Raw genomic sequence first — 20,292 nt, 5'->3', positions numbered from 1 at the left:
GCGAAAAAACTGTGAAGCACAATAAGAGCGTTTGTGATACATTCACAGCACCGTATTTTAGCATGCAGCGACGAAGAGTTGGTTTATTACTCTTCGTATAGATATTCTTCATTCACTTAATAGGTACATTACATTTGTAGACAAAAATGAAATTTAAAAAACTAACTCTGATAACGTGTGTATGTATGTGTATTTTAAACAAATGATCCCAATAAAATAGTAAGTTTTTCTTTGGTTCATGTTAATGAGGTATAGACCATATTACAATAGATCTTCCAATGTTGGTTTTTGTCTGGCTCTCAATTTCGAGTTTGCTTTCCGAAATGAGTTTTTGAAATTGAGTAACGAACTCTAATATGCTTCCTCCGACTCCAAAATAAACGTTTTTTCCTGCGATAAAAGCATGCTCCTTTGTACAAAACTGGAGAAGGCTCATAAGGGAGGAAAGAGAATTGAGCGAGTAAATAGTTTCCGAGGACAAAACAATCTCAAAAAACTTTCGACCGAGCTTTTCCGCTATGACACCTTCCATCTCGGTTCCCCACGGACCGGAAAGGAAAGCACAGGTAATGTTCAGACGTTGGAGATTGTCGAGAAAGTTTTGAAGGAGAGATTGTGTGACATCAATGGCTCCAACGTCCTCCATTTTGTTTACACCATGTGTCAAAGCATACCAGTTGAGAAAAAGATTAGGTACAGTGATGTATTTGAGAACATCAAGATTGTAGTCTTGGAATACGAATGTTCCGCTGATACCAGTCTCGAGCGCTTTAGAGAAAACTGTCAAAAGCGGCAATGCGCTTCCACAGCCAATCTCGATGGCATTTTTAGGAGCCTCTTGGTTTTTAAGAAAGCACGACATTTTGTTTGCTAGGTCAATGCTGCACTCCCATGTTTTGTAACCTCCTTCGTAGACCATGGGAACCAAATCATTTGCACCCTCCAAAACTTTAAGTTGTTCTTGTTCCTCTCCTTGGTTGGTGTCAAGTGTCATTAATTGGACCTTAACATCCCAGAGTTCACGTTGATAAAGAGAACGTGCCAATCCATCAACTCGAGCATATGATAGTTTTTCGGGGATACACTGAATAAGATCGTTGAGACTCTTTAACTCGACAGGGACATTTGCAGCCTTGTTTCCTACGGGAGTTGATGACACGTCCGTCTCGTTTGTTTCATCTTCATAAAAATTGAATGAAAAACCAGGTCCGCTCATTTGAAACAGAATTTACAATGTAAGCAATAGTTAGTCGGTATTAAAATGCAAGAAAAGAGTTTGGTTTTCGCCTTGCACGAAGAACGAAACCGTAAAAGCCTGTTTTGGAGGAGATTAGAGTTTGAATAGGCCTGCGCAAGCTTACGAAGCTGAACTGGGAAAATAGTATGCATCTCATTTACTAATAGATCAAAAAGGACAGTTACTAATAGTTTTCTCGTTCGATGTTGAAAAAAGTCTAAGCTGTATTTGTTATTGCAATTGTATATTCTGATGCTTATTTTGACTACCATAATGAAAGAAATACTTTTTTGCAGCACTAGGTATTTTATTCCCTTGACCTGGCTTCATTTATTCATGGATTAGTTAGGTTATGCAAAGATTATTGTTTCCCCTTTTCTATTCAATTTATTTTGTTTATTTATTATTTAATTAATCGTTTAATTTAAATATAAATAAAAAAATAAATAAAAATGTTGCAACACAAAAACAGTCTTTATCTTAATTTACTCCACCGCTCTAGTCATATTGTTAATAATTTTATTTGTTTTTTTTTTCTCCTGAATCAGTCAGCTTAATGAATTATGTCAGTGTATATAAACACGTTCGACAAAACATTTTTTGGTATGTATTGCTACTAAATACGTATTTATTTTAAATCAATGTTACTGTAATGATTAAATTTGACCTTTTGTATCGTTTCTTATTGTTAAGCAAAAGCAATTGCAACTTCCACACCTATCCTGCCTCGCTTCATCCAATTACCGAAAAGAACTTGTGATGACTAAGTACGACCTTAAAGAGATTAAAACACAGTTTGACGAAGCTGTGGTCAAAGCTTTTAAGGAAAATAATTACAGGGAGTCGCATATTTTCGAAGATGTTCGTTTGTTTATAAGTTTCTGCTCTGTGTGCCTTGCTGCGGCAACATTCGGTATTGAAAAATATTATGGCTACAAATTCGCAAAACAGTACTATCCCTTCTTCATTTATCCCTATTTGTTTTTGAGTGGTCTTCAATTCTTCTGGAGTAAATTTATTCAAGCAAATAGGTTGTTTGTTGGTTTCAAGACAGATCGTCATATAAAAGTCTCAGCTACTACAGACGTTCCACTCACAGAGAATCCTGTTGCTTTCTGCAAAGTTACCATTATTAAAGACCACCTTGTTCAAGAGAAACAACTCTGTATCGCCGTGGATCGCATATTTGACATTGAAAACAAACTCGTAGAGGATGCTTTTAAGAAGGTTTTCTACAACTTCCTTCGGGAAACCGTTGAAAAGCATGACTGAAAATAGCTCATTTGGTACGATTTTTGTCCTCAACTCTTGCCCTACTTTATGTCTTTGATATCCCATATCAACAAAAAACGTTGTCTATTTAATGAAACTAACAAATTTTAACCACTCTCAATACACGTAATCTGCATTTTTCTCTAAGAAAACCATTTGTGTCGTGCACTACACGCTGCTGCACGAACATCACTACAATCAGTTAGTAAAGGAGTCGGTGACACAATGTCATTTCAAATGAGCACGTACCGCTTAGGATCGTCCAAAGCCTTCACCAGCTCTCTCTGAACACGATTACGCAATGGTTGAAGCTTTGGAGCAGGAATCTGTTCGGTAATAGAGCCCAGTGACTTTAACGCTGTGAGTCTGACGATAAACAAGTTGTTGAGATCACAAGCGGCCTTGAGCAATAAATCAATAAGCGTCTCGATATGCTCAGCAACAAGTTCGGGGAGCTCTGTTATGGATGCGAGTATCACATTTAATGCATAATACTTGACCGCTGGATTATCCAAAGACAAGGACTGCAATAAAAGAGGAAATAGATTTGATAAATCGCTCATTACAATCTCATTTGGCACATTACCGATCACGTTGGCCAATGCCATTAAATATGCTGGCTTTCTCTGTTCAGAAGCATCTTGCAACGATGTCATCAAGGAAGGCATGATGGCATTATACAGCTTCTGCTTGAACAACAGTTTTTGTACAAAATGATTTTCCTTTGATAAGTAAAAATCGTCCTTGCAGATGTATAAAATTTCGTTAGGAAGCAGACGAATGAATCGATCACTTTCCAAAATCTTAACGTATTGTTTCAGAGATGCAATAGCTTGGGTGTAATTACGTCCAACTAAACCTTTGATGACAAAAGCCACTATGTCGAGAGACTGATCCGCATTTGTACCAGTTTCGAAGTTTTTGTAACAACTAACATAGTCCGGACTATTAAGGAAGGCATCAACTGAATCTGCCTTATTTATAGCACTGCAAATAGAACGTAAAAGGAACATCTTAACAATGTTTGAATTGTCATTGTAGACAAGTTTTATGAATAAGGAAACAAGCTCCACGTCCAGTGTACGAATGTACGATACAGTAGGTCTTAATGCGGTATAGGCCGCACAAAAAAGAGGTAATGTATCATGCAATTTCTGATTGCTCTCAATTTGGAAAGGTCGAAATTGTTTCGCCTTATCATCAAAATAAACTTTCAAAGCAGAAGTACGTTGTGACTCAGGATGAACCGGAAGATAAAGGTTCCAAACCTGTTGGAAAAATTCCTCTTGGTCATCGTGCGAGAAAACCCTCACAAGTTCGTTTACCATCCGGGACATTGTCAAAAGCGATGAAACATGAAGACGAGCTTCATTTAGCGCATAGCTCTGTGCTTGCTTAAATATCCAAGAAAGTAGATCTTTTCCATGAAGATAAGCATCCGTTGAATTTTCCTTTAGTTTGCGTCTAAGTGTCCGAAGGAGTGTTTGTAAAGCAAGGTCTACAAGTTTTGAATTTTCGGTTTCATTTCGCAATTGATCCTCAATCAATGCGGTCGTACGAACGACAAGACTATTAAACAAAAATGTCTCCGTAGAAATCTGCTCCAAAACATGGAACGCGTGGGAGAAACCTTCACTAGATTGATTTGCAGAAAGCTCAAGTTGCGAAAACGCTGTTGGGAAACACACTTCAGAGATGATAGTAGGCTTATACTTAGCTAAGTCCGCAATTTTTTCAACAGCGTCTTTCGACAAAGGTTCATCTTTATCGAAAGCTATGTCCCTTAAAATACGGGCAACCATTGCAACTTCTTCGTCGTTCATGTATCCACGGATACAAGCGATCTTATGCACGCAGCGCAAGGCGAGCGTCCTCAATTGAACTTGATCTTTGCTCACGCCTTCAAGGGAGGCATAAGCAAAAACAAGAAGCAGATTCTTGCTTTGAAGAAAAAGAGGGGATATTTCAACGGATTTAACCTGCTTTCTCCTTCCGTATACTTTAAGTGCTGAATCCACAAGGTATGAACAGAATGATAACAGGGTCTGTTTTTTAGGAAGTGATTCCTCGGCTTTGCAGTTGTCTTCAAGAAACTTGACAACCTTGTCAAAAGAAAACTCAAAGACAGCAGGATTGTTGCTCGAAATAGCTGCAAAGCTGGCGCCAAAAGAAATTCCAGCCTTATTATCGAAATCCTTAGTAATATTCTGTAAATTCTCATCGATAATTAGACTGAGCCATTGCCTATTTTGCTCAACCAGCGCTGAACTTTCTGACATACGCAATGCAAGCTTGTTCAGAACCTTTAATGCTTCATTTTTCACGTTCGTATCCGTCTCCTCCCAGATATCATGTTTCACAGACACCCAATAATTTTTCGTTTCATTCGAGAACGATTCAATGGGCCAAAAACAGAAAGCATGATAGAGTATGTCCAGCGTATCAAGCTTCACTCGAGCAGCAGATGCTTTGAGCTTTTCAAATAATAGAGGGAGTAGAAAGGGTGAGAAAAGACTCGTGGAAACTAACACATCCCGCAAGCTGTGCTTTAACTGCTCGGTGGTAATGGGAAACTGAGGATCATTGGCAGGTGCACGAAACGTAATTGGAAAGTAACAATACGATATGTTGAAAATCTCTTCTGCGTAAGGAGTTACATCCAAATTTTGAATCAGCAGCTTAATCATTTCGAAGCACAGCATAATGTTTCTAGGATCTTTTTCTCCCTGAAATAGTTTTACAAATTTAGGATAACAGAAAGACGGCCCGGCTTTCACAAGGCTGTCCATATGAACAGTGAGGAAAATTTTGAGAGTAGTCAAGACTGCATGCCGAGTGGATTGAGAATACTTTGGCATGTCAATTTGAGTGGAAATGCTGATAATTATTGTTAGAAATAATTTGTGCGTTTGGTACGTACTGCTCCAAAAAAGTAGGAATTTGCTGAATGGGAAGCTGATTCATTTTTAAGATAGCCCCAAGACCCCTCATGTTTTCTTTTAAAACAAATTCGTCGTCCAACCGATTTAAATAGAACTGAAATAGCACGTACACTTGAGCAACGTTAGTTAATTGCCATATAATTAAATGAGTCTTACCATGCTTAGCCGTTAAATAATCAGAAGGAAGTCTTTCTAATACGCAGGAAAGAAGCAAAAGAGCTATCACATTAGCAACGAGTCAAAACTTATGAATTCCGGTTCAAATAAACAAACCTTTTCCTCTAACATTATTGTCATCTCTTGTTAAAAACTCGCCCAAATTGGCAACAAGATCAACAATTCTGAATTCTCCACTTTGAATCTCTTAGCAGTTTAGTATGATTGCATTTTCGCTGATATTAAAACCACTTACTCGAACTGATCACAGCAACAAGATCATCAGATTCATTAGAGTCCTGGTTTTTTTCATAAACATAAGCAGCAATAACACCTGAATCCATTTATCAGACCAAAATTTATCCCAGAAAGGAAAAAGGTAGAGAGCCTTAATTGTACGTTTCCAGAACGAAGAAAAAAAGCTCCAACAAAAAAGAAATCGTGCAATTGTTCTTCCTACACGAATTGAAATAAAACTGATTTTGTTTTCAACAAAAACGGCGACGATTCGAAATTTGCGAATTCAAAAACTTAAACTAGTATTTGGTTTCTGGTAGACGCGCACGGTCTTGTCGCAGACAACTACACCAATTTTTAAGATTTTGGGTATGCCCGGTGCCCACCAGCTGCCAAAGAGCCAAACGGACACCACGAAACGACATCTCACGCCAATTCTTCCGTTTTTTTGGATCTTTCGCGTACAAAAAAAACAGTATACGCGAAGATACAGAAATAAATGGATCCAGTTGAGGTGGACGAGCATTTGGCACGTCTTAATCAGGCGCGTGAAATTGTAAAAGGAGAACATTCCTTCTTTCCTCAAATTGTTAAAGAAATTCTGTCAGTAGCAAATTACCCAGACACCCGGTTAAAAAAATGGATGGCCAATTTCTTGTGGTTAGGCTTTTCAAATGAGAAGTTTGATTACTTACAAAAAATGGAATTGTCCATCGCGTGTCTGGACACAATATGCTTACTATTGGAAGAGAAGGATACTCACATTCGAAAGGGCATTATAGACTGCATATGTTGTATTTATCCATTGTTATTTCTTCATCTTTGTAAGTCACCAAATGATGAAAAAACACTGGCTGCAGTAAAACGCATCAAAAGTAATATTTTGCCAGATTTGAAACATAAACTACATTCCATAAGGATATGCTGCATTAAATTTGCATCAATTGTAGTTTTGACTCAGTCGCCGGGACTTAGGGACCCTCGCCTAGTTAAAAAAGACGACATCTCTTCGTTGAAAATACCGCCTCACCATCCGTCACTTAAGTCTAACGACCTTGAAAAGGAGGCTATGGAGATTCTACAAAGTCTTTTAAGTGCTTTTGACGGAAACACCAGGTATTATTATTGCTTCATATGTACACCTGTAAAAATACTAACCCTTTTACAAGCGATCCCCTATACATTTCCGCAGTATTAAATACTTTACCTATTCTTGTTAAGAGGAGACAAGCCCTGTTAGCTCCGGTTATGGATGTTGTCCTCAAGTTTAACGTTCCTAAATTGACTGATCCTAGTGTCAGTCCTCAGCAATTGCAGCTGTCAAAAAAGTGCATTGAGAAGTCTGTTCGGGTCACACTTATTCACCTGATCCGAAATGGATGTGCTGGTCCTTATACGAATAAGATACATGCTTACTTAGCCGGCCAACTGATGACTGGAAAGGGCGATGAAAAGGCTCGGAAACGACCTCACGGTGAAGTGGAATCTTCACTGTCCAAGCGGACACGCTCCGATGTTGTTCATAATATCATGGGTCACATGCCATCCGGCCCGGCAGTATCAACTCGCGCTGCGGATACTGCCAATCCACTTGTTTCTATCTTTGCTTCACAAGCAAGCAATAATCCTCTTCATAACTTCGACGTAACGTCAGTTCCAGTTGAAATTGCGAGTGAGATCGTCTTGGCATCCTTGACTCAAGTCGACCCTGCTATGCTAAAAAGACAACTGTACATGCTTCGCGAGCGTGTGAACTCTCTCACCAGCGGAACTGCTACAGCTGCTGATGTGGAAGATGATGAAGACGAAGACGACTATGAACCACCTGAAGTGGATGTAAACTCTATTAACGACAGTGTAGTCCGACAGGCAAACCGTATGGAAGGTACATCGGCCATGGCCAAATCGGAGGACTCCTTTAAGTTGGAAACTCCCGATAAGCTACCACCCATGGCTTTGTTGGAATCTTTTTACACTGCGTTTTCCCGCCTTTTTAGTTATTGTCCCCTCTTTGAAAAATCCATTATCTCAAACTCTGCCCTTCAACTTAATACCCTGGAACGAGTGAACAATGCCGTCTGGGACAAGCACCACTGGTCACTTATTATTCCTCGCCTGTGTACTCGCGGATTGAGTAACTTCCAACCCATTCCCGAACAAGAGAATACTTCTGAAAGCCAGTTTACGCTTTCCTCTTTTGTGCGTGGCCAGCTGTACAATTTTATCATCTCTAACTGGCGGACAACTACCGAGCTGTCCTTGAATTGGCTTTGCGAAGAATGGTTGAATGATGCGCGAATGAATGAGATTCCTCAAGAACCTAACTCAACCTTAGTTTGGGAAGGTCCGCAATATGAAAAATGGGCACTTAAACTTATTGATGCCATTCTCCCTTACCTCGAATCTCGCGATAAGGTTTTCATGATCTTTATGTCCGAATTACCAGAACTTACTCCTAACATTGTTCAGCGTATTCGGCAGGTGTGTTTGGATCCAGATAAAGTCAAATTAGGTTTCATGACACTACAGTAAGTAACTTTTTCCTAGTCATTCAACTAATCTTACATTTAGATATTTGATCACTTTCCGGCCCCCATCGCGCGATCTATGTCTTGAACTTGTGGAATCTTTATGGAAAGAAAATGGTATGGCTCGTGTACTAGGCTTTAAATTATATCAACTTATCAGCTAACTTCAACAGGGGAACTGAGAGCATATGCTTCAAAATTGCTAAAGAGGTGGAGACCAAGCTTCCTCGAGCAACAAAAGAAGGAAGAAGCACAAGCTGCGAATGCATCCACTAATCAGGCCTCTGATCGAGTGAGTACAACTTCCTAATCAAACATGGAACTAAGGTTACGAAATGTCTAAATCTAACGACTCCGAGTACGGGTTTCTCAAAATAATTGTAGTTAAAGTTTATGAATGTGTTGGGTGAGAACGAGCATATAAAAGAAGAGCGAGTCTGTATTTGTCTGTATTATTGTAGTTAAATTTTTTTATGAAAGCCATGGCAAATGCTGCTGCAGTGCAGTTTCAAAATTTTCATTCAGTAGTACATGGACAACGAAGAAATTCGTTCACTAAATGTCTTCCATACAGTATAATTTTCATAGGAAGTGGTAATTCTGTTTCGTCAAATGTGCACGTCCCTTCCCACACTCTTAACCCAGTACCAGTTTTACCACAGCAAATTCCCATCAAAACGCGTCTTAGTATGACAATTGACGTACCTCAAGTAGTGGAAGACGATCTTGGCATAAAAATGAACAAAAAAGGTTTGCAGCTTTATTGTTTCTGGCGTTAACGTGAACTGGATTTGCAGAAAACAGCGACAATGCAGATTTAAACGAATTGGAGGATGCTGTACAGCAATTACATCCCATAACGAACAAGTATGGACTCGACCAAAAGTTTAGAAAACCAAGTACGGCTCCTTCTGTTTCGGATGCAAGAAAACCTTCTTCTGGGCAATTAATTGCAGCTATGCATCAAGAGCTTGAACAGCTCACTGAAGCGTGCAACGAAGCAAAGGCGCAATTGGACAAGGAGCGTAAACGAAGAGAGCAGTTGCAAAAGAAAAAGAATGATTTGCTCGATCGTTTACAACTCATCCAAACACAACACGCGCGTGTTCTTAATTCATTCCACCGGAAAGAGCGAAACGAAGCAAAGGAAACCGAGATACTTGAAGACTACAAAGTGAACCTTCACTCACTTATCATCCAAGAGGCGCGAGCAAAGTTGGACATCAAGACGATGCAGGAAGAAATTATTGAGGCGGTTGCAGAAACGAAAGTTTTACAGCAACAACAGCAAGTCTTGGACGCAGAGTATGACCGTTTGTCTGAAGCTAAAATGAATGGCGATGAAGAGCTTGAAAAGGAAATACAAAAACTTGGACGAGCTCTCACAGGAATCCAAGAACTTGCTGTCAAGCAATGCGGCATTGCACGTCAAGCTCAAAGACCTCTCAAGGGCTGCAAATCCCAGGTTAACGCTGAACAAGAAAACATTCAACGCGTGCTAAGTAAGGCTGGTGATGACGCTACTCGGTTTTCCGAGTATGCTCAAGAGTACTTAGAGCGACTTGAGAATGCTTTGCAGTCGAAAACCGCCGATGTTGCGAAGTACAAGCAGCTAATTGAAAACATTATCCAAGAGGCTGCACTTGAACTTGATGATCTCAGCCTGGAGGAAGAAGAAGAGGAAGAAGAAGAAGAAGAAGAAGAAGAAGAGAAGAACGACACTGAAAATGACAATGCTGACGAAGAAAAAGATAATGAAGTAGATGAAATCATTCCACTGAACATTGAACTAGACGATGAGTCTGACTCTTAAAAAAAATCGTCATATCAAAACTGGTTTACGCAACGCTTCACATGTCATACTTCCATACACACGCACACTCATACACAAGCAGCCACGGTTCCGTCGTCTTGTTTCCTCAACTCTACAATGTCTATAACGAATGCGTTCATGACTATTGTGCAAATAAAAGAAGAATTAGGATACCCCCAACTCATATATTTTCCGTTTGCTGACATTCCTTTACACTCTCCAACGTTTCGTTTTACCTTTTATTTATATTAGAAGCTCACAGACTCGACAATTCATTCATAGTCTCTACGATAAGATGTAAATTTTCAAAAAATGTGTTCATGGTAACACGGGTCATCTTGGCCGATGAACATTCGTATTCCACAATCAGATTCGAGCCGTCTACACTAAGACGGCGTTTCACCTGGTCCTCACGTAATTCATGATCAGGCTGCAAAATTTGAAGACACCGGTTGGCGTCGGTGCTGTTTAGGAACGGAACAGCGAGTTTTCTGAAACAAGTTGTTAGTTTACACACGCAACAATTAATGATTGTACGGAAACAGCACGCTAACTCTTCCGTAATAGTTAGAATTTTTACACTTTATGAGGGAGAAGACCTTGACCTTGCATTAGGAAGCAATTTTTGTTGACAGGTCCACAATCAAACAAGGGGGACTTACGGTGTGCGATTCAGCCTGAATGCTCGATACCGCACAGTCTTCTTAAGTCTAGTGGATTTTTGGTGGTGAGGTTTTGGTGGTGAGTTTTGACAACCTATATAAACACCTTCTAACTTCCGTGCACTCACCGTCTGCAGTCTGCGTACACTTTGCAGCAAAGATGAGTTGTTAGTAGGTAAGAGTTGTCGACGAACACGTTGCACGAGATGATGCTTTTTAAATCTTATCTACATTGCCTGATAACCTTGTGATGTAAACTTATCAACCTGATCCATGCTTCGTGCTTCTTTCTGTTGTCGATTTTTTGTGTTTTCATTTAACTAACAAAGCATAGGACTGTTGGTCGAGAAATTGTTTTTGCTTATGCAGCAGAAAGTACGTAGCTGTCATAGTTATTTTTCATCGGATTTGTCTTTGTGTGTATTTGTTTATAGTAATTTACGAGTTTTAAGATTATACACTTGAGTAGCTTCGTCAAATTATTTTCTCGGTTACTGGGAGTTTCTGAGCATTTTCGTGTTGCCCGAAGTTGTACTTAACGTTTTTCGCTCATACCGTCATACAATTTCATGTTCATTCATTGTCTGCTTGCCTGCCTTAATACCTATCATCAGAGGGGGAACGTCTAACTGGCGACGACAGTCGGCTGTCATCCTCACGACGACTATAGCGTCGAGTTTCACCCCGGTCTCTGCCGTACGAAGAGTACCTCCGACCGTCCCTATCATAATCAGAGTCTCTCTTTTCGTAGTAATCATCATAACGTCCACTTCGTCTTTCACGCCCAAATTCATCATACCTTTCAGCTGAAGAATACCGAGATCGACGAGAATGTCGCCGCTCAGAGTCATAAGGAGCACCCGACCGTCCTCGATCACGGTGGGGACGATAAGAGTCGAATCCATGCGAGCGTTCTGTACGTCGTGAACTTGCTCTTTCTCTATAACGATCCTCACCTTGTCTTTCATCGTGTCGATGAGAGTAGTCTCGTTCCCGTTCATTTGTTCGTGGCACAACACGCTGTTCTTTCCTTGCTTGCTTGTATGTGTTAGAGAGTGTTTTTTTATGCGGTTCCTGTTTACATACCCGGCTGCGTTCTAATTCAGCTTTTTTCTCCTCAATCATTTTCTGAGGAATTCCGTACTCATTCTTTGAGGCAGAGAGAATGAGCTCCCATAATTCCTCAACAAATTTCGGTGCATTTGACTCGAGAAAACCCGTTAAATTGAGCTGCAGTTTTCGCGGATCAAGCGTGTGTGTCTGACTGGGATCATCACTTTTGGCAGCTTCTTCTGCAGCTTCTTCTAACATACTGTACACAAAGTCAATGACAACTTCGTCCTCAAATCCAATTAACTCGACAATACGTTTAGCAATCCAGGGTTTCAAAACTTCTAAATTAACGCGTTTCATATCGGCCTATTCACAACCGAGTGTTAGTATCCCAGAAAATGCTGTATTTGACGCGCGGAAAAAGCCTTTCCCCGTCTTGAACTTACACGTTCATTGAAGGACTCAGGGAATTTGATGGTACGCATCAACTTTTTGTCCGCATTCACGTATAAGGTTTCTTGCTCCGCAGCGACACCCTTGAAAAAACGTTAGTAAACACCGAAAAAAAGAGCAATAACCAACTTTATAGAATCCGCTCATGGTTTAACACTCAAATGCCGAAATTGAACCCGCAATTGAACTGAAACCGACTACTTTGTTGAAGCAAGAGGTGGAGGTGAAGGAAAAGGGCACGACGGGCTGCGAAGCGCGAACCCAGACAGAAAAAAAATAAGCTTTTTATAGTTTAAAGTTAAATGAAAAACGCGATACGCATGAATCTAACATAATCAGCACTCGACCACATCCATAGCACAAACAAACCACCCTCTGGATAAAACGAAAAACCGGGTCCACATTTAATTCCAATACGACTACAAGAATACAATACACTCAGTAGGCCGGCAAAAGCAGAAGATTACAATTACTGTCTACTTCTTCTTGGAGACACCAACAGTCTTACCACGACGACCAGTGGTCTTGGTGTGTTGACCACGGACACGAAGGTCCAAGGCGTGACGGAGACCACGGTGGGCTTGGATCTTCTTGAGACGCTCAAGATCGTCACGGAGCTTGCTGTCGACGTTGTTGGCCAAGAGTTGGTAAGACTTGCCATCAGTGATGTCCTTTTGACGGTTAAGGAACCAGGCAGGGATCTTGAACTGAGTGGGGTTTTGGACGATGGTAACGAGACGCTCCAACTCCTCAGTGGTAAGCTCACCAGCACGCTTGGACATGTCAACATCAGCCTTCTTGCAGGCAATGTTGGCATAACGGCGACCAACACCCTTGATTTGAGTCAAGGCGTACATGACCTTGTTCTTGCCATCAACGTTAGTGTTGAGAAGACGAAGAATGTGTTGGAAGTTATCGGGAGGAACAAGAGACATGTTGCGTGAACCGACTTGTGCGTTGTTGGCAGACGGAGAAGTCTATCAATTACGGTGTGTTTGCTTATTGTGACTGCTGTTTATTTACCCTAACCTAACACCGACATAACACCTTAGAGTTCCACATTTGCAGATCAGTAATGATCTGCATGATCTACGTGGTTGATGAATCCGCCGTGGATAAGAAAAGGGACATGGAGACAAAATGTATTTGTTATGAGTTACATAAGAGCAATAAATAGGTTGAGGAAATAATGTTAGGAAAGTGAGTGAGAATTATCATTACAAGTCACAAAAAGAATACGTAAACGGATACACTTCGTAGCATGTGTTTTGCTTTAGCTATGCAAACGAATAGAGAATGAATGACAACATTGGCATTATAGTGTCACGGATGCAGCTAAATGACACATAAACCAAGTGATAGCATCGATCTTCATAAAGAAAGATGATGATGAAAATAACTGGCAGACTCACGCACACTTTTTGCCATTGTAGTATTATACAGAGACATGAATCACACAAACAACAACGTGTGATGAGATGCGGAGAAAAACGAATGCTCTCAAAAATGTGACACAAAAGATTCAATTTAGTCACAGAATAGTAAACGCATAAGACCGCTGCCATACGCCCAGATCTTCATTAGGAGAAGAATAAAACGTTATTATGAAACCCCCAACGGTAATGTCAAGCCACGCTTATAGGTAATTAACCGTCAAAAACAAAAAAAGAAACAGGTACTAAAGAAAGAAGACATTTGTGCAACGGGATAAACTGTAGAGGTTATTAAAGGACAAGAAGAAAAAAAAAAGAAAAAAATAAAGCCAGAGACCATCTAAGAAACACCGCCTCACCAAGAAAGGAATTGCGCAGGGAGGATTAAGAGCGTACTTGAAGTGAACGTTCAGCATAGAGCCCACTGAGTACATCCTCTAGCCTGGAAGTTTCATAACGAAGACGATTAAACTCGTACTGCCAGCTCGAAGAATGTGAATGGTCAAGTTCGGAAAAAAAGTTTTTGTTCAGATCTCCATCACTGTATTGTTCATAAAGGAAGGTGTCCATCATTGCATCAGGCAGACCACTTACCGGTGAATCGGAATTTAACAGCATATCAGAGGCGTATTCCTCACCAATATCAAATGCAGGAATTGTATACAACTGAACGAGCATACACGGTAACTTTGAATCATTCGTACTGCTAGCTCTGAAAAAGACGGCCTTCGCGTAAAGAAGTTCATCAGTTTTTGAGTGTAAGCAGATGCGAAGTGTAACAACCTTTGCCAGCGCAGTTTTTAATGCTTTTAAGATAATGTCTGCTGGAGGGAACGAACAAACAGACATTAAGCTTTTGCCGACCAATTCCGTCGCTCCGTAACCCGCGAATTGAACCACGTCAGGCGTAGAATACAGAATAATACCGGTCATAGAAATACGAATCCAGAACTCATTTTCCGTAATAACTGTGTTCTTCATGATGGTATTTACTGCAAGGTCGTAGAACGCCCGTTGTCTCCCGACCAGGATAATGCATTTCCTGCTTTTTCCTTGCATAATATGCATTTGTCCTTTGGATTCAATCCAACAGTAACTGCCGCCTCTCATCATAACGCGGAATATGTAGTTTACAGTTTCACCCGTGGTAACCGTTTTAATTTCCCGAAGCAGGGGTACGATGTCTGATGGGTGACAAACAACCGAGACGTTCTTACCAAGAAGTTCTTCTGGATCCTTCCCCAGTAAACTCTTAGATACGCTCGATACATACAGAAATATTCCTTTCAGCGAGATGACATAAATGAAGTCCGAGCTGTTCTTAACCCAGGCATCATTCCAAAACTCCAATTCAGCCGCTGATAGCTTGTGCTTTGAATGTGTGTCCGGGTAAGCCTCTAAGCCTCTTCGTACAGGGCTTGTGTCCCTGAGTGCAGGCTTCGGTGCGGCAGTCATTTGATAGTACGTCGAATACGAGCCCGACTTTATTCGTTTCATAATTTCGCTCGGAGTAGCGACCATGTCAATTTGAAAACCGATAATGAAGGAAATTTCGTCACTATCCCAGCAAACGGGGATAAGTGTGACAAGATTCATAAAAGGTTGTCTGTTTTTTTTGAAATTCACCAAAGAGACCTGACATTCCTTCTCCTCCAAAACACATTTTTTCATGTAATAAACGGCACAATGATCCGTAAATCTTCGCTGCTCGCCTTCGGATAACTTTCCATCCGGCGACTGCAGAAACCGACAATTCCTTCCAACAATCTCCTGTTGTGTGTAACCAGTGAGAGTCTCAAAATTGCTACTAGCATAAATGATGGGGCAGTCGGGCTGACGAGGATCGGAGACAAGGAAAGAGCAAGAGAGATCAACTGGTCCCAGCTGAATAACGGGGTTTGGCCGAGATGCCACTCGGGCCAGCAAACCAACCACGTCCAAACCAGTGGTTGAATAAATACAATTTATGGGAAGTGGAATGGAAAAAGGAGCGGGAGGGCCTTCATTTTGACGCGGTTGTTCCTGCGTCTTTAAGCTTTTTGCGATGTCTCCCCGACTGGCATTCCAAGGTGCGTTAGAGACTTCAGTGGTACCGTAATCGCTTAAAGGAGCGGCAATGGAATAGGCTCGTTTCCGCGGTTCAGGATTTTCTTCGTAAGCAGCCTTGCCTTGATCCGCTGAAACATTTGCCTTGGGATAGTGTGGAAGAAAGGAGGTTGGGTGATGCACGGCATTCTTCGAAGTGAAGGAGGAAAGGCTGGGGTCCGGTAGCAAAGGAGAACGTACAGAGGAGGAACCATTGAGCTGATAGGAAGACGGATTTCTATACAGCTCTGTGGGTACAGAGTTTGCAAACATGCCATTTAAGTCCGTTGACGAGTACGAGTCTCTTGATGCACTAAATGAATTGATTGGGACAGCACTCGGGCTCGTTGTTTCGAACTCATCCAAAGACAGCATCTGGGAAGGATTCTGCGAAACCCTTCGTGGAAAGGCGGCCGGAGCAGAGACATACGGTGCCAGCGGCAACATGTAGTAGTCCAATGCTGTGCCCGACGTTTGGTCTGTCTGGGTCCGTAAAGTCGACGACTGGTCCATCGTATCCACATAAGAGGAAGAAGAAGTCATTGTACGAGCAGGAAATTCGTCCTGTTCCCCATCGTCTACACAAGCAGATGAAGCAGACAAAGGCATGCTTCCGGAACCTACAAAACAAGATCTGTTAGCTCTAGTGTTCGACCAAACGGATGTTGGAGAATAGCAGAATCACCGAAAACAATAAATAAATAAATAAACAGATGAAGACAGTACAGCACAACCGTTAGGATGATTGTACTGCAACAAGACACACGACAAGTCTTATCGTCACTTTTTTCTCATTTTCTCAATTGCCATTTCATCAATCAACAAACATCCAACTCTCCACGTACCGTTGGCCATAAACGAGTCTATTGAGTTAAAGCCGCCATACTGTCGTAGTTCTTCGTTTTCGTTAGTTGAGTTCCCATAACCTCCTAAGCTAAATGAAGGTTTCGTTCGGTTATTATTCATAAAATATCTGGACCGTCAATGTTAAAACAGACACAAATCAGAAGAAAATTATCGAGATTCAACTGTTGTGAAGTGTTGAGGAGTGCTGGACTTTTCTAGGAGGAGCCGGTATACCTGGTAGTGGCAAGTGGTAATGGCGATCTCGGCTGAGAAGGAAGCGTGAAATGACCGTAGACGAAGTAATTTTCGCCGGAAAAGCTTATGTGACCAACGTAGCTGAACACCGTAGGCAACGGCGCAACAAAGCAGTCGATTTTAGACCAGGTCTAAGTGGGCTTTGTCATCGGCAAGCCCCAACCAAACACACAAGTGGAGATGATGCTCGTGTATAGTAGTCGGGAAACTTTAACGAGATTTAGTCATTTAAGGTTTAGCACAAGCGAGATATGACATCAGAGCCCGAAGCGTGTTAAGACATGTGTAAAACAGTAAAAAAAAACGCATAATTATAGTTCGAAATGGAACTGCATGCAATGCAGCCTAAATTGTTAATTTTAGGGGAAAAATCCGTACAAAAAGGTTTGATAGTGAGGAAGTGTCAAAAAGAGGTGTGTAATAAGACGAGATGAGGCGAACAAAACAAAAGAGTATAGCGGAGATAGGTGCATGTTTGAAGGTAAAAGTGCACTAGGTAAATGTCCGTTTACGACTATACGGCGGTGCTTTGCACTTACACCTACAGGTCGCGAAAGGTGTTCATAGCACGAACCACGTTGATAGCCTTGCGCAGACGTCTAAACAGTTAGTATGAAACCGTGTTTCAAGATAAACGTACTTGCGAGCATTGAAATTCTCGCGGACTCCTGGAAGCAAATCTTTGGGAGGAGTAGCAGGAGTAGTTTCGGGTGCTGGAACGGCGGGTTTGGTAACAGCTTTCTTCAGGAATGGATGCTCGAGGGCCTGCTCGGCAGTAGGGCGCTTACTCGGGTCGTCGTTCAAACATTGACGAATAAAGTCTTTAGCCGTCTCAGAAACATGATCCCAGTATTTCTCGTGAAACGTGAAGTCGTTGGTGAGAATGGCATTCATCACCTGGACCGACGAGTTACGCGAAAACGGCGTATAGCCGCAGAGCATGAAGTAGGTAATGACACCAATGGCCCAGATATCTCTACAAACACGGGATACGTTAGTACAATGCACGAGAGAGAATGTGTGTGTGTGTGTGAAACACCGAGCTTGGTCGAGTTTATCGACTTTTTACGTACACTGGTTTGCCATAGCCTGAACGGCGGAAGACCTCAGGAGCCATGTACTCGGGAGTTCCACAAGTTGTCATCAGTACGGAGTACTGTTCCACATCGAAAATTTTTGACAAACCAAAGTCGGCAATAAGAAGGTTGGAGTCTTCGTCTTTCGAACGGTACAACAAGTTCTCGGGCTTCAGGTCGCGGTGGACAATGTTATTGTCGTGCAGGTACTTGACTGCCGACGTAATTGTTCGGACAAGTTCGGCAGCATCAGTTTCGTAGAAGGAACCCTTCTGGCAAATACGGTCAAACAATTCACCGCCCGTAGCGAGTTCCGTAATAAGGTACACTGAAAAGGAGGGGTGTTAGTAAAATGTGTGCAATGCGAATTCATCTCAACACACAAACCCCAGACTCTACCTACAATTATGAACGGTTTCAAAGTAGTCGTACAGACGAAGAATGTTTGGATGTCCATTGGAAACCTTTTTTAAAATCATAATTTCGTTTTTCACCTACGAAACGTTAGATACGACGTTCTATGGGACAAAAGTGTCCGGATACGCACCATATACTCTCTCTTCTCCATCATTTTCTTGTTGATTACTTTGGCAGCAAACTTTCTACGCAGAGTCAGCAAAAACACATCCGGACGCGTCTTTAGGCGCATGGAACAAGATGAACTCACTCATTTGTCTCTATGTTTGTTGCTTCCTTCACAATTGAATAAGCACCAGCACCAAGCGTGCGTCCCGTCTTGTACTTGCAAGGGAGCAGCCCGCCTGGTACTGCCGGCGCTGTTGAAGGAACTTTTAAGCTGAATGGATTGTTTGACCCTGTTGACATCGTGCAAAATCCTCGTAACGGCCTGGATATACGCGTCTTTCTATGGAATTGGTATTGGTTGGGTTACGTTAGCACACGCGATAAGGCTTGGCTTGTTCCGAGCATCTGACGTGCCATCTATAAGCACTCGTCACCACGCCGCAACGTGGGGGGATAGGGATGCGGGGTAATGCCTCGGTCCCGAGGAGAATTAATGTCAATTTAGCTCGCTTAGCTTTTCTTAGAGGTTTGAGGGGATAGAATAGAAAAAACGTTGGTTAATAATAAGCACCACAATAATAAGGCTCGAGGCTTTATTTATAATTGAAGCGACGCGTTTTTTACACCGGTTTTGCTCAATAAACGCGGAAAGTCTTCGAGACACGCTCCGATTTCAGTCGGCCCGATGAGCTTAAATCGAATAAAGTTTCGGCAACTCGCTTAACGAACAGGTTTAAGGAAAAGACAATGGAGCATGGACAAATGAAGCATTGGGGGACATCTGAACACGAGGCGCTGTCTTGATAGACTGACAAGAAGCATGACACACTCTAAAAGCTCATTTCTCGTAGAAACATCCCCTTGTTCCGGCCCAATTCTCACTTGGGTCCGTCCTATCCCCTTAAGAGTTCGTATGTTACATAGACATTTCATTAGGGAAGTTGCTAATCAGACTCGTCTCCAGAATCTCCGCTGCCTTCACTGCCCTCATCATCGTCATCAACAACAATATCATCAGCAAACTGCTTTGTTATTGTATGAGCCTCGAGCACGGGAGCAAACTCGGAACGGAAGTCTCCAGGGACAAGGTCGATGGGTCGGTATCTGTCCTTGTTCAATAATAGAGGATTAGCACCCACCTCCATCAGCATTTCAACTGCACAGAGCGGTTAGCGTTTCTGCAAAAAAGAAAAAGGGTGCATTCCATCCACCCTTCGGTCACCGTACCCATGTGAAGAGATATGACTTTATCTTTGAGGCAATATTGGACAGCAACATGGAGAGGAGTATCGTGGTTCATTGTGTTTGGAATATTCACGTCCAATCCCTCGATATCCAGTAGCCAATCGAGACATTCCACGGAGCCATATTGAGCACAAACATGTAAACAACCATTTCCCAGCGGATCGCGTGCTGTATTCAAGAAATTCAATTCGTTTCCAACCTGCTCAGTTACTGGTTTTTCGAGCAGATCCACATTGTTCATGCGGCAGGCTGCAATGACAGTTTCCTCTACATGCTCGTTAGACGCTGCTCAGTACCCAGAGCTCCAGAATTTCTCACCTGCACTAGCACCGTCCATGGCTTCGTACGTGATATTGATGTTTGGTACTGGTCGGGATTTCTGTTGGAGCAGCTTCCGTCTAACGACGTCTGCTATAGCAGCTGTCCACCAAGCTCCTTTTGACAGCTTCGTGTGGCATGTGGGATAAAGCACGT

The 20,292-nt window shown here is 41.9% G+C and overlaps 11 protein-coding genes across 11 annotated transcripts; 3 read left to right on the top strand and 8 right to left on the bottom strand.

Annotated features, from left to right (window-relative positions):
* Window positions 1-63: 63 nt before the first annotated feature.
* Window positions 64-1,399, bottom strand: SJAG_02868 (S-adenosylmethionine-dependent methyltransferase). Its single transcript, XM_002174020.2, has one exon. It carries the CDS (start codon window positions 1,214-1,216, stop codon window positions 242-244), a length of 975 nt encoding a protein of 324 aa, XP_002174056.1. The 5' UTR covers window positions 1,217-1,399; the 3' UTR covers window positions 64-241.
* A 475-nt stretch (window positions 1,400-1,874) lies between these two features.
* On the top strand, window positions 1,875-5,603 carry SJAG_02867 (signal peptidase subunit Spc2). Its single transcript, XM_002174019.2, has one exon. The coding sequence runs from the start codon at window positions 1,997-1,999 to the stop codon at window positions 2,507-2,509; it is 513 nt and encodes a 170-aa protein (XP_002174055.1). The 5' UTR covers window positions 1,875-1,996; the 3' UTR covers window positions 2,510-5,603.
* SJAG_02866 (TFIIH regulator) lies at window positions 2,568-6,171 on the bottom strand. Its single transcript, XM_002174018.2, has 6 exons — window positions 5,864-6,171; window positions 5,725-5,814; window positions 5,608-5,670; window positions 5,430-5,562; window positions 2,759-5,386; window positions 2,568-2,701 (listed from the first exon to the last, which is right to left on the bottom strand). The coding sequence occupies exons 1-6, from the start codon at window positions 5,949-5,951 to the stop codon at window positions 2,653-2,655; spliced, it is 3,051 nt and encodes a 1,016-aa protein (XP_002174054.1). The 5' UTR covers window positions 5,952-6,171; the 3' UTR covers window positions 2,568-2,652.
* A 12-nt stretch (window positions 6,172-6,183) lies between these two features.
* SJAG_02865 (mRNA cleavage and polyadenylation specificity factor complex subunit Pta1) lies at window positions 6,184-8,798 on the top strand. Its single transcript, XM_002174017.2, has 4 exons — window positions 6,184-6,960; window positions 7,014-8,372; window positions 8,416-8,489; window positions 8,546-8,798. Exons 1-4 carry the CDS (start codon window positions 6,344-6,346, stop codon window positions 8,680-8,682), a joined length of 2,187 nt encoding a protein of 728 aa, XP_002174053.2. The 5' UTR covers window positions 6,184-6,343; the 3' UTR covers window positions 8,683-8,798.
* Window positions 8,799-8,905: 107 nt separating this feature from the next.
* On the top strand, window positions 8,906-10,518 carry SJAG_02864 (hypothetical protein). The gene is made up of 2 exons (XM_002174016.2): window positions 8,906-9,122; window positions 9,170-10,518. Exons 1-2 carry the CDS (start codon window positions 9,062-9,064, stop codon window positions 10,183-10,185), a joined length of 1,077 nt encoding a protein of 358 aa, XP_002174052.1. The 5' UTR covers window positions 8,906-9,061; the 3' UTR covers window positions 10,186-10,518.
* SJAG_02863 (transcriptional regulator Pcc1) lies at window positions 10,318-11,015 on the bottom strand. Its single transcript, XM_002174015.2, has 2 exons — window positions 10,766-11,015; window positions 10,318-10,676 (listed from the first exon to the last, which is right to left on the bottom strand). Exons 1-2 carry the CDS (start codon window positions 10,795-10,797, stop codon window positions 10,442-10,444), a joined length of 267 nt encoding a protein of 88 aa, XP_002174051.2. The 5' UTR covers window positions 10,798-11,015; the 3' UTR covers window positions 10,318-10,441.
* Window positions 11,016-11,404: 389 nt separating this feature from the next.
* On the bottom strand, window positions 11,405-12,500 carry SJAG_02862 (splicing coactivator SRRM1; the record flags this gene model as incomplete). Its single annotated transcript, XM_002174014.1, has 3 exons — window positions 11,405-11,881; window positions 11,934-12,266; window positions 12,483-12,500. 3 exons carry the CDS (start codon window positions 12,498-12,500, stop codon window positions 11,405-11,407), a joined length of 828 nt encoding a protein of 275 aa, XP_002174050.1.
* Window positions 12,501-12,733: 233 nt separating this feature from the next.
* On the bottom strand, window positions 12,734-13,319 carry SJAG_02861 (40S ribosomal protein S18). The gene has a single exon (XM_002174013.2). The coding sequence runs from the start codon at window positions 13,286-13,288 to the stop codon at window positions 12,830-12,832; it is 459 nt and encodes a 152-aa protein (XP_002174049.1). The 5' UTR covers window positions 13,289-13,319; the 3' UTR covers window positions 12,734-12,829.
* An 851-nt stretch (window positions 13,320-14,170) lies between these two features.
* SJAG_02860 (PAS family protein) lies at window positions 14,171-16,726 on the bottom strand (the record flags this gene model as incomplete). The annotated part of the gene is made up of 3 exons (XM_002174012.1): window positions 14,171-14,970; window positions 15,004-16,491; window positions 16,717-16,726. 3 exons carry the CDS (start codon window positions 16,724-16,726, stop codon window positions 14,171-14,173), a joined length of 2,298 nt encoding a protein of 765 aa, XP_002174048.1.
* A 787-nt stretch (window positions 16,727-17,513) lies between these two features.
* On the bottom strand, window positions 17,514-18,936 carry SJAG_02858 (CAMK/CAMK1 protein kinase Cmk1; the record flags this gene model as incomplete). Its single annotated transcript, XM_002174011.2, has 6 exons — window positions 18,716-18,936; window positions 18,596-18,650; window positions 18,452-18,542; window positions 18,046-18,376; window positions 17,613-17,948; window positions 17,514-17,571 (listed from the first exon to the last, which is right to left on the bottom strand). The coding sequence occupies exons 1-6, from the start codon at window positions 18,871-18,873 to the stop codon at window positions 17,514-17,516; spliced, it is 1,029 nt and encodes a 342-aa protein (XP_002174047.1). The 5' UTR covers window positions 18,874-18,936.
* Window positions 18,937-19,397: 461 nt separating this feature from the next.
* On the bottom strand, window positions 19,398-20,256 carry SJAG_02857 (hypothetical protein). Its single transcript, XM_002174010.2, has 3 exons — window positions 20,137-20,256; window positions 19,801-20,085; window positions 19,398-19,729 (listed from the first exon to the last, which is right to left on the bottom strand). The coding sequence occupies exons 1-3, from the start codon at window positions 20,153-20,155 to the stop codon at window positions 19,518-19,520; spliced, it is 516 nt and encodes a 171-aa protein (XP_002174046.1). The 5' UTR covers window positions 20,156-20,256; the 3' UTR covers window positions 19,398-19,517.
* Window positions 20,257-20,292: the final 36 nt, after the last annotated feature.

The sequence above is a fragment of the Schizosaccharomyces japonicus genome (assembly GCF_000149845.2).
Source record: "Schizosaccharomyces japonicus yFS275 unplaced genomic scaffold supercont5.1, whole genome shotgun sequence".
NCBI classification, from domain to species: Eukaryota; Fungi; Ascomycota; class Schizosaccharomycetes; order Schizosaccharomycetales; family Schizosaccharomycetaceae; genus Schizosaccharomyces; species Schizosaccharomyces japonicus.
Note: the sequence above shows the minus strand (reverse complement) of the source record. Positions and strands in the feature narration are given on the sequence as shown.

Coding starts and splice junctions, on each gene's coding strand:
- SJAG_02867 (XM_002174019.2), top strand. CDS start 1,997: ATGACTAAGTACGACCTTAAAGAGATTAAAACACAGTTTGACGAAGCT.
- SJAG_02857 (XM_002174010.2), bottom strand. Junction 19,730..19,800: donor AGTCATATCTCTTCACATGG/GTACGGTGACCG, acceptor CGCTCTGTGCAG/TTGAAATGCTGATGGAGGTG.
- SJAG_02863 (XM_002174015.2), bottom strand. CDS start 10,797: ATGCAAGGTCAAGGTCTTCTCCCTCATAAAGT. Junction 10,677..10,765: donor GGTCTTCTCCCTCATAAAGT/GTAAAAATTCTA, acceptor AACTTGTTTCAG/AAAACTCGCTGTTCCGTTCC.
- SJAG_02868 (XM_002174020.2), bottom strand. CDS start 1,216: ATGAGCGGACCTGGTTTTTCATTCAATTTTTATGAAGATGAAACAAAC.
- SJAG_02861 (XM_002174013.2), bottom strand. CDS start 13,288: ATGTCTCTTGTTCCTCCCGATAACTTCCAACACATTCTTCGTCTTCTC.
- SJAG_02865 (XM_002174017.2), top strand. CDS start 6,344: ATGGATCCAGTTGAGGTGGACGAGCATTTGGCACGTCTTAATCAGGCG. Junction 6,961..7,013: donor GCTTTTGACGGAAACACCAG/GTATTATTATTG, acceptor CCCTTTTACAAG/CGATCCCCTATACATTTCCG. Junction 8,490..8,545: donor ATCTTTATGGAAAGAAAATG/GTATGGCTCGTG, acceptor TAACTTCAACAG/GGGAACTGAGAGCATATGCT.
- SJAG_02864 (XM_002174016.2), top strand. CDS start 9,062: ATGACAATTGACGTACCTCAAGTAGTGGAAGACGATCTTGGCATAAAA. Junction 9,123..9,169: donor CATAAAAATGAACAAAAAAG/GTTTGCAGCTTT, acceptor CTGGATTTGCAG/AAAACAGCGACAATGCAGAT.
- SJAG_02866 (XM_002174018.2), bottom strand. CDS start 5,951: ATGGATTCAGGTGTTATTGCTGCTTATGTTTATGAAAAAAACCAGGAC. Junction 5,815..5,863: donor TGTTGCTGTGATCAGTTCGA/GTAAGTGGTTTT, acceptor TAAACTGCTAAG/AGATTCAAAGTGGAGAATTC. Junction 5,671..5,724: donor CAATAATGTTAGAGGAAAAG/GTTTGTTTATTT, acceptor CTAATGTGATAG/CTCTTTTGCTTCTTTCCTGC.